The sequence below is a fragment of the Arachis hypogaea genome, chromosome 2 (genome assembly GCF_003086295.3).
Source record: "Arachis hypogaea cultivar Tifrunner chromosome 2, arahy.Tifrunner.gnm2.J5K5, whole genome shotgun sequence".
In the NCBI taxonomy this organism is placed as follows: Eukaryota; Viridiplantae; Streptophyta; class Magnoliopsida; order Fabales; family Fabaceae; genus Arachis; species Arachis hypogaea.
The window spans coordinates 72069408-72084727 of NC_092037.1; the positions used below are offsets into that span (position 1 = coordinate 72069408).

At 33.9% G+C, this 15320-nt stretch overlaps 1 protein-coding gene and 1 long non-coding RNA gene across 2 annotated transcripts; both read right to left on the bottom strand.

The window, feature by feature from the left end:
• Positions 1–6899: 6899 nt before the first annotated feature.
• On the bottom strand, positions 6900–12387 carry LOC112747807 (uncharacterized). Its single transcript, XM_025796000.2, has 7 exons — positions 10526–12387; positions 10153–10243; positions 9868–10025; positions 9546–9597; positions 9328–9407; positions 8915–9008; positions 6900–8094 (listed from the first exon to the last, which is right to left on the bottom strand). Exons 1-7 carry the CDS (start codon positions 12155–12157, stop codon positions 7352–7354), a joined length of 2850 nt encoding a protein of 949 aa, XP_025651785.1. The 5' UTR covers positions 12158–12387; the 3' UTR covers positions 6900–7351.
• A 906-nt stretch (positions 12388–13293) lies between these two features.
• Positions 13294–15084, bottom strand: LOC140177906 (uncharacterized). The gene is made up of 2 exons (XR_011869530.1): positions 14608–15084; positions 13294–13720 (listed from the first exon to the last, which is right to left on the bottom strand). It is a non-coding gene; the product is annotated as an uncharacterized lncRNA (long non-coding RNA).
• Positions 15085–15320: the final 236 nt, after the last annotated feature.

Sequence of the window (15320 nt, forward strand, 5' to 3'; positions counted from 1 at the left end):
TCATCTTTTTATACATTAATTTTACATTAATTTTTATATCATAAATAATAAATAAAAATTTAAAATATTTTTTATTAAAAAAATTAAATTAAATTTTTATTGTAATTTTATTTAATTAATTAATTAAAATAATCTAATAGTATAAACAAACCATAGGTTGGTAACGCAAGATTATCAAATTGTCACCATTATCAATCTAATAACGATCATACCGGTTTAGAATTACAAGTTGTTAATATTTAGAAGCATTATATATTCTTCTCAAATTCTATTATCCTTCACCCCTAACTCTGAAGAGTTAAACCTTAAAATAGTCATTGAGATTGACGTCGTACACTAAAATTATTTTTGAGATTTTAATTACATTAATTACGTCTCTGAAATTGACAAAAATGCATTATGTTAGTCCCTGACTCATTTTTTATTATCTACAATGATGACATGGCTTGATGACGTAGGCTGTTAGTGACACGTGTCTTTACATGGTTTGGCCACGTATAAAAGTATGATGATGTGGTGACTAGTAACACATGTGGCATGCTAATGTGAATGGTTGTGCCATGTGTCACAATGCTATTTGGCCACGTGTCCGTTTGTGTCCCGTGTCGCAATAGTATTCGTCCACGTGTCGTCTATTATGTCATCATTGTAGATGACTAAATCCCCATTTTGGTCCCTGAGATTCATGTGATTACTCATTTTGGTCTCCGAAATTTAAAATTACCTATATTGGTCCTCTAGATTCAAGTTCGGGCACCAATGTGGTCTCTCGACTCTTTCTGGCAATGACTAGACAAACGGAATGTTAAGATGGCATCCTCCCTACCACGCTAGATGATGAGTAAATGACTTCGTTTACCCTTGGAACCTAAACAAGTCAGAAATATTGTCGCTTTGTATATGAAGGGAGATGAAACGATGGAGACCCAAAATAAAATATTCTTTTTCTTCTCTACCTCCACTATTCTTTATTTTTGACTTGTTTGGGCACCAAGAGTAAACGACGTCGTTTACTCATCATCCAGCGTGGCAGGGAGGGTGCCATCTTAGTACTCCGTTTGCCTAATCATCGCCGGAAAGAGTCGAGGGACCATATTGGTGCCCGAACTTAAATCTGAAGGACTAGTATAGGTAATTTTGAATTTCGGGGACCAAATTGAGTAATCGCGTGAATCGCAGGGGTCAAAATGAGAATTTAGTCCATTGTAGATGCACCAAATTAATCCATCACTTTGCATTAAGTGACTCATTTTAGTCTTTGAAATTGAATCTTGTACACCAAATTAGTTTCTTCACTAGTTGTTTCTCCTTTTTTTCTATAAATTCAAAATTCTTAATATCTTTGAATGCATTAATTTCAATTCTATTTTTTCACATGTTATTCAAATACAAGTGCTTTTATAAAATATTTTTTCTTTTGCAGATACCCTTAACCACCGTCTTGGACTTAAAGTGAAGTCATTTCAAGCGCCTTCACTACCATCTCTGACCTCTCCAGTCTAAAGAGGTCAGAGATGGTAGTGAGAGCGCTTGAAGTGCTTTCAATTTAGCCCATTTACACACAATGAAAAGGTGTATTTCATAAGAACAAAAAAATATTATTTTAATTATCGCTTTCTTGGTAAAAGTACATATTTTTTTATGAAAAATTGTGTTTAATCAATCATATAATTCTTTTTTTATAATAACATACTTTTATATTACAAAATTTACCAATGTTAACTTATTATAGAAAAAATTATATAATTAAAACTAAAATCTTAAAAATTTTTTGAAAGCACTTGTATTTAAACGATATATGAAAAAATAGAATTCAAATTAGTGCATCCAAGATATTACAAATTTTAAATTAAAAAAATGAGAAAAAACTGGTGAAATGACTAGTTTTGTGCACAACATTTAATTTCAAAGACTAAAATGAGTCACATAATACAAAGTAAGGGACTAATTTGGTGCATCTATAATGATGACATAATGGGTGACACGTAGACGAATATTGTTGCGACACGTGGCACAAACAGACACGTGGCCAAATAGCATTATGATACGTGGTACAACCATCCACATTAGCATGTCACGTGTCACTGGTCACCACATCATCATATTTTTACACGTGGCCAAACTATGAAGTGACAAGTGTCACTAACAGCCCACGTCATCAAGCCACATCATCACGTCGTTAATGAAAAATGGGTAAGAAATTAACATGGTACACTTTTGAGACAATTGAATTGTCAGGAACAATTTTAGTGCACAACGTCAATCTAAGAGACTATTTTAAAGTTTTACTCCAACTCTGACACCCCATTATTTTCTTCTTCATGCTAATTTTTTTCCTTGTCTTAATCCCTCTAATTTGTTGTCTTTTCATGAATTGATTAGGATCACGTTGAAAATTTCTTTATAGTTTTTTATAAAATTTCAAACAGATAAGACTTAAGTCAAAATTTTTGAACAAATACTATATCAAGTTATCTAGTTGAATTCAGAAAAATTAACTAACAAATAAAAAAATCTAGAAGGTTATATACCTACCTGGCTAGAATGGCGATAATCGATAGAAAAGAGAGGATAGAAGAGGCATAACTCTGAGGGAAAGAGCAAAGCGGATAAGGCATGACGGAGGTGTTGGCGAGGCAGATGTAGAAGCCGCGAACAGCACCAAAAAACACTATCTTCGGGAGTACCTACCGGCATGATTAAGAAGTGTTGGAGACACTGTGGCGCACATTGCTCCAGGGAATCATCTTCTATGCTGGCCTTGGCAGTGCTGCCGGCAGCGGGGGTTGACGAGAGGGTTCTGCTTTCTTCTCAAGCGTTTGAGGATAGAGGAGAAAGGGGGTTGCTGGCTGAAAATTAAAATAGAAGGCGGTTATGATTTTATTTTAACGTTTAATTATACTTAGGGATATTTTAGTAACTTCACACATTTTAATCTCTATTTTTATCTCAAACTAAATGAGATACTGAGACATAACTGAATTCTATACATTTTATACTAAATACAATACTAAGACTTATTTTAATTTTTATTTTTCAGTCTCAAGCTCTCAGTCTTTATTTCTCAGTCTCGATCTCTTAATTTTAATCCTTCTTTCAAATACTACTTTATTTACCATAATATTCCTTGTCTAGCTAAGTAAGAGAAGTCTTTCTTACCTTTGTTTGAAATGAGTTATACATCACCGAGTCTTATCAACACAAAACAAAAGTCAACAAAAAAATATTTTTATAAAAATTAAATTTATTCATAGCCTTTTTTTCAGCAACATCTTTTTTTTTCTTTTTATTTCTTTTCTCTTTTAATCTTTTGGTTGCATACTACATATTTGTTGGACAAAGTGGAGACACAAATTTAGGAGTAATACACTCCAACATCTAATTTCAAGAAAGAAAAACATATTGCATTATATTCGTTAAATTAATCAGACGGCTAAGAATGATGATTAATTTTTTCAAAGAATTATTTACTTATATTCTTCTTATATTCACTAATATAACATCTTTAAAAAAAAAGGAAAATTTCACTCCACTCTTCTGTGAGATATTAAAATGACACTCCTCTTCTTTTTATTTTATAAATGTACATTCTTCTCTCTTTTAATTTTTAAAAAACCTCCTCACTAATCCATTTTAAATTTATTGTGTTAACTAATGTTAACTTTATCCATTTTTAAGAAAAAATAAATTATTTTAAAAAAATACCTATTAGCAAAAATTTTATTTTTTATCATTAAACTTTTCTTACCAAAATATCCTTTAATAAATTATTTTTTTATTGATTAAATTGTATTTTTACCAAAATATTTTTAAAAAAATTAACAATAAAATTAGTTTTTTCTAAGATACCTACCCTTCAATAATTTTTTAATTATTAAATTATGATTTTACCAAAATTTTGATTAACAATTATTTTTATATTTTACTATTATTTTTTTGATATCAGTATATATTATTTTAACATTAAATAAAAAAATTTTACCATCGTTAATATCTATAATGCATAGACACTGACACACAGATGTGGGACACGACACGACATGGAACACACGAACTCATGAATTTTTAAATTTTATAAGACATGGGGACATGGCATGTATATAAAATATAAAGTATTTTTTTAGATAAATTACAATGAATTTTTGATATTTTATTAGTATTAAAATATAAAATAATTTTTAAATTATTTTTAATATCTTCTTTTAACTATATAAAAGTATTTAAAATATTTTTTTTAATAAATAATAATATATATTATTTCAAAACTCATTCTAAGAATACATGTTAAGAATAAAATTGGACACGCTGACACGTAATGGTATTTAAGTGTGTTCAAGTGTGTCGAGAGAAAATTTTTTTATTTTTTATTAAGACACGGTTGGACACGACAGACACGCGTGTCGGACGAGTATCGATGAGTGTCGTGTCCGAAATGTGTCCAATACGCGAACATGACAACTCAATGAAGTGTTCGTGCTTCATAGGTTAATATGTATAATAATTAATATATACTGATATTGAAAAAAAATGTTACTGAAATTTTTTATTTAATGTTAAAATAATATATATAGATATAAAAAAATTAATAATAAAATATAAAAAATTGTTATAAAAAATTTTGGTAAAATCATAATTAATAATTAAAAAATTATTAAAGGATATTTTAGAAAAAAATAATATAATTATTAAATTTTTTTAAAATATAATTTAATTAATAAAAAAATAATTTATTAAAGGCTATTTTGGTAAGCAAAATTTAATGATAAAAAGTAAAATTTTTTCTAATGTGTATTTTTTTTAAAAATAATTTATTTTTTCTTGAAAATGGATAAAGTTAACATTAGTTAACACAAAATACTTAAAATAGATTGAAGATGAGGTTTTTTAAAAGTTAGAAGGGAGGAAAATGTACATTTATAAAATAGAAGGGATGGGAGTGTCATTTTAGCATCTCGTAAGGGAAGGAATTGAAATTTTCTCAAAAATAAAATATAATCTCAATATATGAAAAATTATATGTAATTTGTCTTTATATGAAGTTGATAAATAAAATTCGTTAGATAATTTAAACTAAATTATTATTTACTATTTTTAACTAGCAACTTCACAAAAAGACATACATACAATTTTCTACCAATCTCAATATTATAAACTATGATAAAATCCTTACAATAGTAAGAGTAACCACAACATCATTAACAACAGTACAACACCACTTCCTACAAAATAACAACAATTACTAATTTAATTAATTTTCTTTTTTCTTCATAAAAATGGGAATGAATTTCCATGACGGTCTTAGAGATTCACAAGATTACTCAATTTAATTTTCGAGATTTCAATTTTACTATAGTGGTACCCTGGATTAAGCTTTGGGCACCATAATAGTTCCTGAACATCTTTCGATGATGACTCAGTTTTTTCAGTACTGATGTGACTACAGTGCTATGTTGGTTCCTGCAACTACTAACTTAGTTGTTCAGATTGCAATTTGGATCCAATTTGGTACCTACTTCTCTATTAACTCTAACCCTTTGTACTCCCTCCCAAAGCTTCTGAATGGTAACTTCTGATGCTTCTCACTCTGTCACTGTCACATTCAATATAATTAATAAGAACTCTCAGCACTACACTACATAATCTCTCTTTTTCTTTTTCATTATTTATTGTTTCTACTTCTAAATCTCTGTGAGAGTGAGACATTCCATTTTTCTTTGTCCTTTCTAATTCTATCCTAAATCGGCAGTTCTCCATATTCAGGTCAGTTTCACGGTGATCAGTGTCTCTGGCTGGACACCGATCAGGCGTCGAGCTTCCACGTGACCAACACCACCTTCGGCGCCAACAAATGGGTCGACGATTTGGAAGGAGGACGAAACGCACTGGGCAACAACTTCTTGAAAATGAGCATACTTCAAATGATGATTATAATAAAGAATCATTACCTTATTGCAGTAATTTAAAAAAAATACCTTCATGGTAAACGATAATGGCGAAATTCACACAGATGATCAAATTGAATCTTTTGATATAAGTGAGGTTGTCGCAAAAAAAAATCTCCAGAATCCTAACCCTAGAATAGCGTCATTGATGAAGAAAAATAGAAGAAGAGGAAGAAGAGAAGTGGAAGTGATGAAAACGGATGAGTGATTGTGTTTGAATACAAACCGTTTTTGAACTTATGTTTACCACCAGACGACGTCATTTTGCTTCTTAATAGGCGCCAAACCAAAACGGTATTGTTTTGGCAAGCTTCAGCATGACACACGATAACCATATCAATATTGGTACAATTGAGTCATTAACTAAAAGATACTCATAAATCACTATGGTGGTCAAAACTCAATTTGAAGGACCATTATAGTGAAACTGAAATTTCGAAGATCAAATTAGATAATTTCACAAATCTTAAGAATTATACGAAAATTTACTCTTAAAAATGCTGTTCAAATATTCTCCAGTATAAATGAGAGTGACACACGATAACCATATCAACATTGAAACAATTGAGTCATTATCTAAAAGATATTCAGAAATCACTATAGTGGTCAAAACTCAATTTAAAGAACCATTATAGTGAAATTGAAATTTCGAAGATCAAATTAGATAATTACATAAATCTTAAGAACTATACAAAAATTTATTCTTAAAAATGGTGTTCAAATATTCTCCAAATATATATGAGAGTGATTTATCAAAAACCACACAAAATTTTATTTAACACTGACATAGCAAACACTGAAAGTTCTATATATCTTTGGCAAATTCATCTTCTTCTAACAAACTTTTGACTAATAAATCACTTTTATGTGGCTTACTTATACAAGATATTCGATAATACATCATGTAACAATAATAATGCTATTTGAGGCTATAAATTAAAAAAAAAATAACAGAGAAAATCAAAATGCTCAATGTAATATGCTAATCTTTCAGTTTCTTTTGTAACTGTTCTATAACTAACTATACAACAACATCATCAAGTCCTTGTCAAGCAGAAGTATACATGTATCAAAACTGCTACAATATATTCCAATCTCACAATGAAGATTCTGATTCCCATAATTCTTGCAATTAGAACTTCCATTAGCCCTTTCCATAGCTTCGTTTCGGTATGCAATTCGTTACAATTTTTGTTAGTAAATTAAAGGTTACCTTTCTACGGAGAATTCCGTCTTCTGTAGAGAAGATTTTGATTCTTTGTTTTATCATTTTGTATAATCCACCTTTTTATGTTGAGCTCTTTCTTTCCAAAAAAAAAAAAAAAAAACTAAGGTAACTACGGCAGAAGCTTCGCCATCAAGGAACAACTATGCTTGGCATTACCATAAAGAGCCATAATTGTATTGCATCAAATCCGGCTCATCTTGCGAGGTAGCCCGAAATTCTGATAACAACGGATTTCGCCTCCAATTCCAGCTGTCACGATCACCGAGCCCCACGCCGAAGGATAAATTAGAGAGGAATCATGGCTACCTTCAGAGAAAGATGATGACCCAAATGAAGCTGAAGAAAAACCATATCTAGCTGAGGACGAACTTGAACTCGAACTAAACGAATCGCCAATCCCTGAATTCGATCGTGAGATGGCTTCAGGATTATCATCTTCTTCATGAGTAACGTGATGACCATTAGTCTTCTTTGAAAAATGCCGCAACATTCTTCTAGAATCTGAATGCGAAAGTGCGGCATGGTCTTCGACCGAAGAATTCGAAGCACTATCTACTGCGGCTTGCTTGTTTTTCTTCTTGGGAAGTGGTGGAAGGAGGAATCTTCTAGCGTTAGTAGTATCATCTACTACATTATTAGACGAGGACACCGAAAAACGTTTCGAAATCCGTTTCGAAGTCTGCAATTTCACTGGTGGAGGATCACCCCTGATCATGCAAGGCCATGCCACTGCAATTAAAACATCTTTGCATTGGAAGTTCTCATGAGCCCTTGTAACCACTATGTTTCTACCTTTTCCGGTGCCTCCACTTTTCTGCTCTTCGTTCTTCCATATAAACACTTGTGAATCATCACTTGCACTTATGATGAATTTTCCATTTGCACTGAATGAAGCTGCGATTTGGCTGTCTGCATTTTTAAAACCTGTAAACCAATTCAACACTATCAAATTACATAACCTGTCAAAGGACCATGATAAGATGAATAGAAATTACTTTTGAAATTCGCTTAAAATTATTCAGTAGTATAAAGGTAAAAAAGGATAAAATACCCCATGTAGGTTAAGTCCTATTTTCGTCTATATCCTTTAAAGCGTTTTATTTTTATTTCAAACATTTTATTTTGTATTATTTCAGTCTTTTAGTCACAATTAATTTTTTCTTCTGCAAGTACTTTATTTTCCCTTTATTGTTATATTTTTTTCTTATTATTCTATTATTTTCGTTCTCAACTTACTGAACAACGACTATAATTATAATTTTGTTGTTATCTTAAAGAAAATTATAATAAAAAAATAATATTTTAAAAAAATTGAACAAAAAAATTAAAATAAAACAAAATAAAATATTTAGTATAAAAATACAACATTTTAAATAATAAAAACAAAATTATGATTTAGTCCAAATATTAGGTACTAAAACAGCAATTTATTCATATAAAAAATATGCAAGTGAATTCCATTTATATATTGGCAACTATTCCAATGAAGATAATAAAAACATCTTCTCATGATTTTTATTTAAAAAGTGACTTATTTGTTTAGTAATATTTTAAATAAAGATAACACTTTTACTTCAAATAAAAATCAAGTCATCCAACGATTAAAATAAAATATCTTCACATGATGACAATCATGAAATCTTCCTTAAAATAGCCACCTTATATATTTTATATACTCCCACACAAACACACGTATCTACACTGGGGAAAAGAATATTGTTCGAATATATGAAGTAATGCTTACCCTTAAACTTCTGAACAACCTCTGAACCTTCAACAATTCTTGCCCTGGCATCCGCTGAAGTAACAAGTACTTGTGATGGATTTCCTGGGGCAAACTATAAAGATACATACACCCAATAAATTTTCTTTAAAAAATGTGTTTGTCGACATAATAGTTTTTTTAAAGATGAATAATTATTACACTCTTTTCAAAAGATTGGTTTCACTTAATAAAGTTACCCAAAATGAGGATTATTTTGTTAACCAACTCAAAAACTATAATAAAGTGTTAATATATTTCAAAACCACGGGGTAGTTATGAATTTTTAAAGGGTCTTTGTCAGAAAACTCACATTAATGTTTGAGAGTTGAAATGGTGATTTATTCTTTCTTACACCAAGCAACTTGGAATGGCATGGAAACTGAGGCAATTACCTGAAAACCCGTGACTTTTCTGAGATGAGATTTCTTCTTGCGTCGAATCTCCACCGTGCCTGTTTGACTTAATTTGCAATCTAATTCAGCAAATAGATATGGAAATTAGCAGCTTATTTCAAAGAGATGAAGTTACCCAAATTAGATAACAAGAAACCATTCTGGTTACATCAAAATATAATTCATTTGAGAAAAGAAGGAAAGACTTGGGGTACTACCTGCAACACTATAGGTACGACAACTCCCTTTCATTGTGCCCACTAAAACACCCTACAAGAACAAATCATATATAGAATTGTGAATTGTTCATTCTAATAACATTTTGTCTTGATGACAATATGGAAGAGATAAGGTGTTGTAACCATATAAGCTAGGTGATTATTGGAGACTAGAGTCTTGGTATTGGGTGTTGAGTTAGCATTAATTTTGAAAAGCTAAGTACAACTAGGTAAAAATACGAGGCTGTAACTTAAAATATCTCTCCCCTTTTTGGCGGAGACTTTGAAACAATTATAAATAAAAAAGAGGAAGAATACCTACTTGACCATCAGGTGTGTATGCAATTGCAGTAACCATTTCATGGATATCAGTCCAATCCACGACATGACGTTCCTGTATGTCCCATATTCTAACCTTCCCGTCGAGGCAGCCACTTATGAAATAATCCTCGTCTATAGGATTGAACTGTATGCACGTTACTGCAACATGCAATCACACATCAAAGGAAGAAAAGAATTAAATTAACCAAAATCATAGGTTGTAAATTATCTTAGGAGAGGTCAACAATGAACATTGAAATTACGTACCAAAGTTGAAATATCTTACCGTAGTCATTATGAGGAAACACCTTTAAGCAACTCTTAGTTTCCAGGTCCCACAACCTCACTGTTTTATCCATTGACGATGACAGAAGAAGCTGCAATAAAAAATGAAATTCCATAATGGAGAAGAAATATGTACACTAAAATGCTAGTAGTATTCAAAACAAAACGATACAAACCAAGACTAACTTATAACTAAACAAATTACAAATCAAACAAAATATAATCTAAACGAACTAATCAAACAACATGCTAGTAGTATTATGTAGTTTGTAATAGTAAGCAATATGCTAATTTTTTGTGATTAAAATTACAAAAGTAAACTATACTAACTTGAATGCTTGTTTTATTGTTTATTTGAAAGAAGATAATCTTACCTCAGACTTAGACCATGCCAAATCCAAAACTTCATCCAAATGACCGTGAAAGGAGCAATACGGTTCCTCCAAAAGGGTGAAAACAGTTTCGGACATATGAACGTATTCCGGAACTTTATCCCTCTTACTTCCAAACAAGCCCTTCTTCTTCTCACTAGACAGGGGCGCCGACGCAATCATAACGCTCCCTTCTTCCGACACCGAATTAGAATTAGAGAATCCCATACAGTCACGCTCAATGACTTCCCAAACATGAACCACCTTGTCCTCGCCAGCACTCGCCAAAAACCTCCCATCTAAATTAAACTTAATTTTCCAAATTAGTCCCTCATGAGCTTGGAACTCCTGGCACAAATGCAGAGCAGAAAACTCCTTGTAAGACTTACCACTCTGCTTCACCCGAACCCATCTACTCATGGTTGGTTTTGCTTCCCAAACCACTTCCTGGTGAAGGTGCGCCGGACAATCTCTTTCTCTTTCGCGAATGATCCCGCTGGCTACCCCTTTTATGTTCCTTAAGAATGATCCTCTCCTGCTCTTGCTCTTGCTCATGCTTATGCTCATCCTCAGGCTCCTAGACATCGAAGGGCTCGAGTCGAGAGCCCCCGAGTATTCTTCATCGTTTTCAAATTTCGCTCGCCTCATTAGCTTATTAACCACCCTTGAGTGTCCCACGGTTTTCTCGAACTCTTCCATGGTTAGCTTCCTTCCTGTCTGCAAGTCACTCAACCTATTCCACGCGCCATTTTCGCCACATTCATTCACGATAAATTCGTTCCCCGTGTCCAAATTCTTGATCAAGAAGAAAGGCGCTACATCCGAATTCACCGCGGGTGCAGAAACATTCTGGTCGTGCGCCTCCGGTTCCTCTGCCTCCTTGCCGTCTTTCACCACCGCCCTAGCATGAGTAATAACATTGCCGCGTGGCACAGGTATCTCCGTCGCAGTCCTCGTGAGGCGCTGCTTCGAGACATTCCCAATCATCTCCTCTTTTCTTTTATTCTCCATTGAAAACGATGCAATATCGCCCTCGGACCGTGACCGAACGAAAACAACGGAAACAGAGGATTGCTCTGTTTTTTGCTCTGCCAAAACAGAAGAACCAGAAGAACCGGTAGTAGTACGAATTATAATACCTCTATCATCACCCTTGCCGCCGCCGCCGCCGCCGCCGTGATCCAATGTTGTCCTCTCCGGTGAAATCGGCACACGATATTGATTGTTGCCTTTCTCAAACCTCCTGGAAACTCCATGGCCAAGCTTCGTGCTCTGTAGCTTCAAGAACTCCATGTTTTCGTCGAGTCCCATTCCGAGAAGCAACCGCTTCCGCCGCTCGCTAATTGAATCGGGAGAACCCATCCATATTCCATAATCGGCGAAGGAGTCGCTGGTAGAAACGGAAAGTCTCGGAGGAGTTCGCATGCTTGATGCTCTGTTTCTGAAGGCGGGAACAGAGGAAACCGCAGACGAGAAGGAGATTCTTGCATCGTCGAAATCGCCGTCGTCGTCCTCGGAAGCGGAAACGAAGTCGAGAGGAACAGCGCAGGAAAGGCGGTCGGAGGGATCAAAGAATCGGTCGTCGTCGTCCTCAACGTCCAAATCCATTATTGGCGATTTCCTCCGGCGGTCCATGGCGGCGCATCGGCGGTGAGAGGAGTCGTCGGTCCAAAGTTCAATTTCTTTTTTTTTTTTTTCAATTTTTTTCTGACTTGGTGCGTTTCAGATTTTGGGAAGTGGAAGGAGAAAAAAGAGGGGAAGTTAGTTACTTACCGTTATGAGTCTTTTGGGGGCAAAGAAATGGTCAACGCCTACGGGTTGTTAATTAATGTTGCTAATTACCATTTAGTACTTACTTAATAACATTACATGTCTGCACGATTAGGAAACTTTAGATATTCCATGTTTCGCTTTGCGTGTGCTTATAATATGAATGCATTTGAGAGTGTTATTCTCTTAACATGCTTATCAGTTCTTGCCACGTTTGGGAACCTTTTCATTAGGAAATTATTTTAGTGTCAACTTCTCTCATCTTCCACCGATTGTGTGTTTTTTTAGATAGTGTGTCTTTTCCTCTTTTCACCGCCAAGATGATAAATGGTTGATCACGAGAGTGATTAAAATGAACAACAATCGAATTCATTAGACCGAGATGGATAATAGGAGGTCCATGGTTACGGGGAAATCCTGTCTTTCATTTTATCTTTGCTTTATAGGATAGCTTCAGTTTTTTTATTTATTACATATGTATAAAAAATACAAAAAATAAATTAATTAAAATAATAAGCAGTTTATAATTTAATTAAAAGATTTTGGCTTAAATATTAGAAATAATTCTTTTATGAATTATATATAATAAAAGATATATTTTTTAAAAAAATCAGACACTAATTTTTTAATATTTCCATTATGTATAATATAGAGCATAGATATGATAAGATATGAGAAAGTGAGAGATAAATTTTAAATTAAAAAAGAAACTTTTAAAAATTGGTAAACAAATCAATAAGTAAATGAAAATCAAAAGATGTTATGAATCATTAGATTTCATTAAATAAAAAATAAAAAATATTATGAAATAGGAGTATTGGTCAAGGTTCAGAAAATTGGACCGGTCATCAAACCGCTCTAGTCACTGGTTCACTGGTTTACTGGTCTAACCGGTCCAACTAGTGGTTCAACCGGAAAAACCGTTTTAGAATAGAAATAATAAATAAATTATAAATACACATCCTAAAATATAATTATAGTCTAATATAAATCTTAAAGTATCTTCGAAATTTAAAATACTACATAAAATATCATCAACCAAATACATATAATCTTATCAAAATCCAAACTCAAAAGTTAAATAGTAATAAAAGCATGTCTAAATATTAAACAACTAAAGACTAAATAGTAATAAAAGCACTACTTGGTCATTTCAGTATAGAGTTCACATTCTAATTTTTAAACAACTAAAGACATTGTAACATAATATTCCTATGATATCTATACACCAACCTCTACTTTACAAGGCAGAGACAGGTCCAGTTCCATCATTTGTGCTCTGTATTCTAACTTTAACAAAATGTAGATGACCTATGGCCACAATTCTGGCACACCATCTGTAAGTCTAGAATTAGCCATCTTTTTGGTAATCAGATTTTTCAACTCTATTTCTCCGGGAAACCTTCCTTCTTTCAGTTTGGAGAACACCTTCAAAAGAAACAGAGATTTAGAATAGGTTATGAAGAATTAAAAAGCATTGAAGATGACACATGTTACCATCCAAAAGGATACATAGGGAGGCAAAGTTTGACCAAGAAGAACTTTTCTAATTGATGAGAATACATCCTTGTTTTCATAATTAATTTACCATTGTCCCATTTGTTAGGGGTTATACAAGTAAACCCTATAAGAACTTAACAGCAAAACCAGCACAACCAGCAACTACAAATCAAAGCCATTAGCAAATTTGAACAAAAAAATTAGGAGCCATCAGCAAAACCAGCAATTAGAAAACAAAGCCAGCAATTACAAAACACTAAACCTTCACCCAGCAATTACAAACAAAGCTAGCAAAACCAACACAACCAGCAACTATAACACAATGAAAACAGAGTAGCATTCAGCAACAACCATTACAAAACAGCAGCATAACTGCATAACAACAACAGTGCCATAACAAAACAGCAGCATAACAAGTTAACAACAACAGCACCTTAACAAGTCACTAATCAGAAATTCCAAATTTAATTAGCAATCCTATTCTTGTTTCTTGCATTTAATTACTCATAAACAAAACTCAACTCCACCTGAATTGTTAATTTAACCTTGGTCTTATGAAATCATAAATAGGAATACATTACATTGCTCTTTCTCCTAAAATTCAAGCAACAACACATGATTTCACAGTTTAAAACCTTATTCACCAGCTTCTATTCTGATGCTGTGACTGGGAAGCAACAAATTCAGCAATAAGCAACAAATTTAACAAATCCTAGTAAAGGCCCGATTTACAGCAAAAAGGCAAATTTATTGATTACCGATTCAGCAACATGCAGAAATACAGGAGAAGGGAAATCTGCAAATTTATTGATTACCAATTCAGCAACAGAGGTAGCAGCACTGGCGGCAGTCTTCGAGCTCAAACACGGCGGAAGCAGCAAAGGCTTCACCCTTCGCGTGCCTCCTCCCGCGACCTCCACCCCTTCTTTCCCCTTCGCAGCACGACGCGACGGCAGAGGAGAGTGGAGCATATGCGACGCGACGGCAGAGACGAGCTGCGACGACGCTGAAACAGTAGGGACGACGGTTGGACCAGATTCGACGGCAGAGGTGACACAGCTTGAAGAGGAGAGTGATCGAGGCTAGGGTTTGAGCAGACGAAGACCAGCGAGGCAGCGAATGACAGCGAGCTCGAGGAAGACACACCAATTTCCGAATGTGGGAGAAGCGCGGACGATCGGACAAAAACACGGTGGTGCTTGAGAGCAACGAACGGCGGCGCTGAGCCCTGTGGCGGTGGGGGACATGTAATCTAGGGTTGTGTTTTGGGGAGAAAGATTGAAGAATGGGAATGGCTCGAGGGGTTGAGGGCAGGGAGACCTGGCCATTTCATTTTATAATAGAACGGAAAACGACGCCGTTTTTCAAAACCGGCCGGGTCCCAGTTCGGTCCGACCGACCGGTTCTCGGCCGGTTCAACGGTTTAATAACGGTTTTGATTTTAGCGGTTTTTTATGTTAAACCAAACTGTTTAAGTCACTGGTTCGCGGTTAAACCGGTCGGACCGGCCGGTCCGGTCCGGTTTTCA

What these genes read in the sequence shown, in the direction of transcription:
- LOC112747807 (XM_025796000.2), bottom strand. Translation starts at nt 12,157, where the DNA reads ATGGACCGCCGGAGGAAATCGCCAATAATGGATTTGGACGTTGAGGAC. An exon ending in TGGCATGGTCTAAGTCTGAG is followed by an intron (nt 10,244 to 10,525) that starts GTAAGATTATCT and finishes TTTTTATTGCAG; the next exon opens with CTTCTTCTGTCATCGTCAAT. An exon ending in CATACACACCTGATGGTCAA is followed by an intron (nt 9,598 to 9,867) that starts GTAGGTATTCTT and finishes TTGTTCTTGTAG; the next exon opens with GGTGTTTTAGTGGGCACAAT.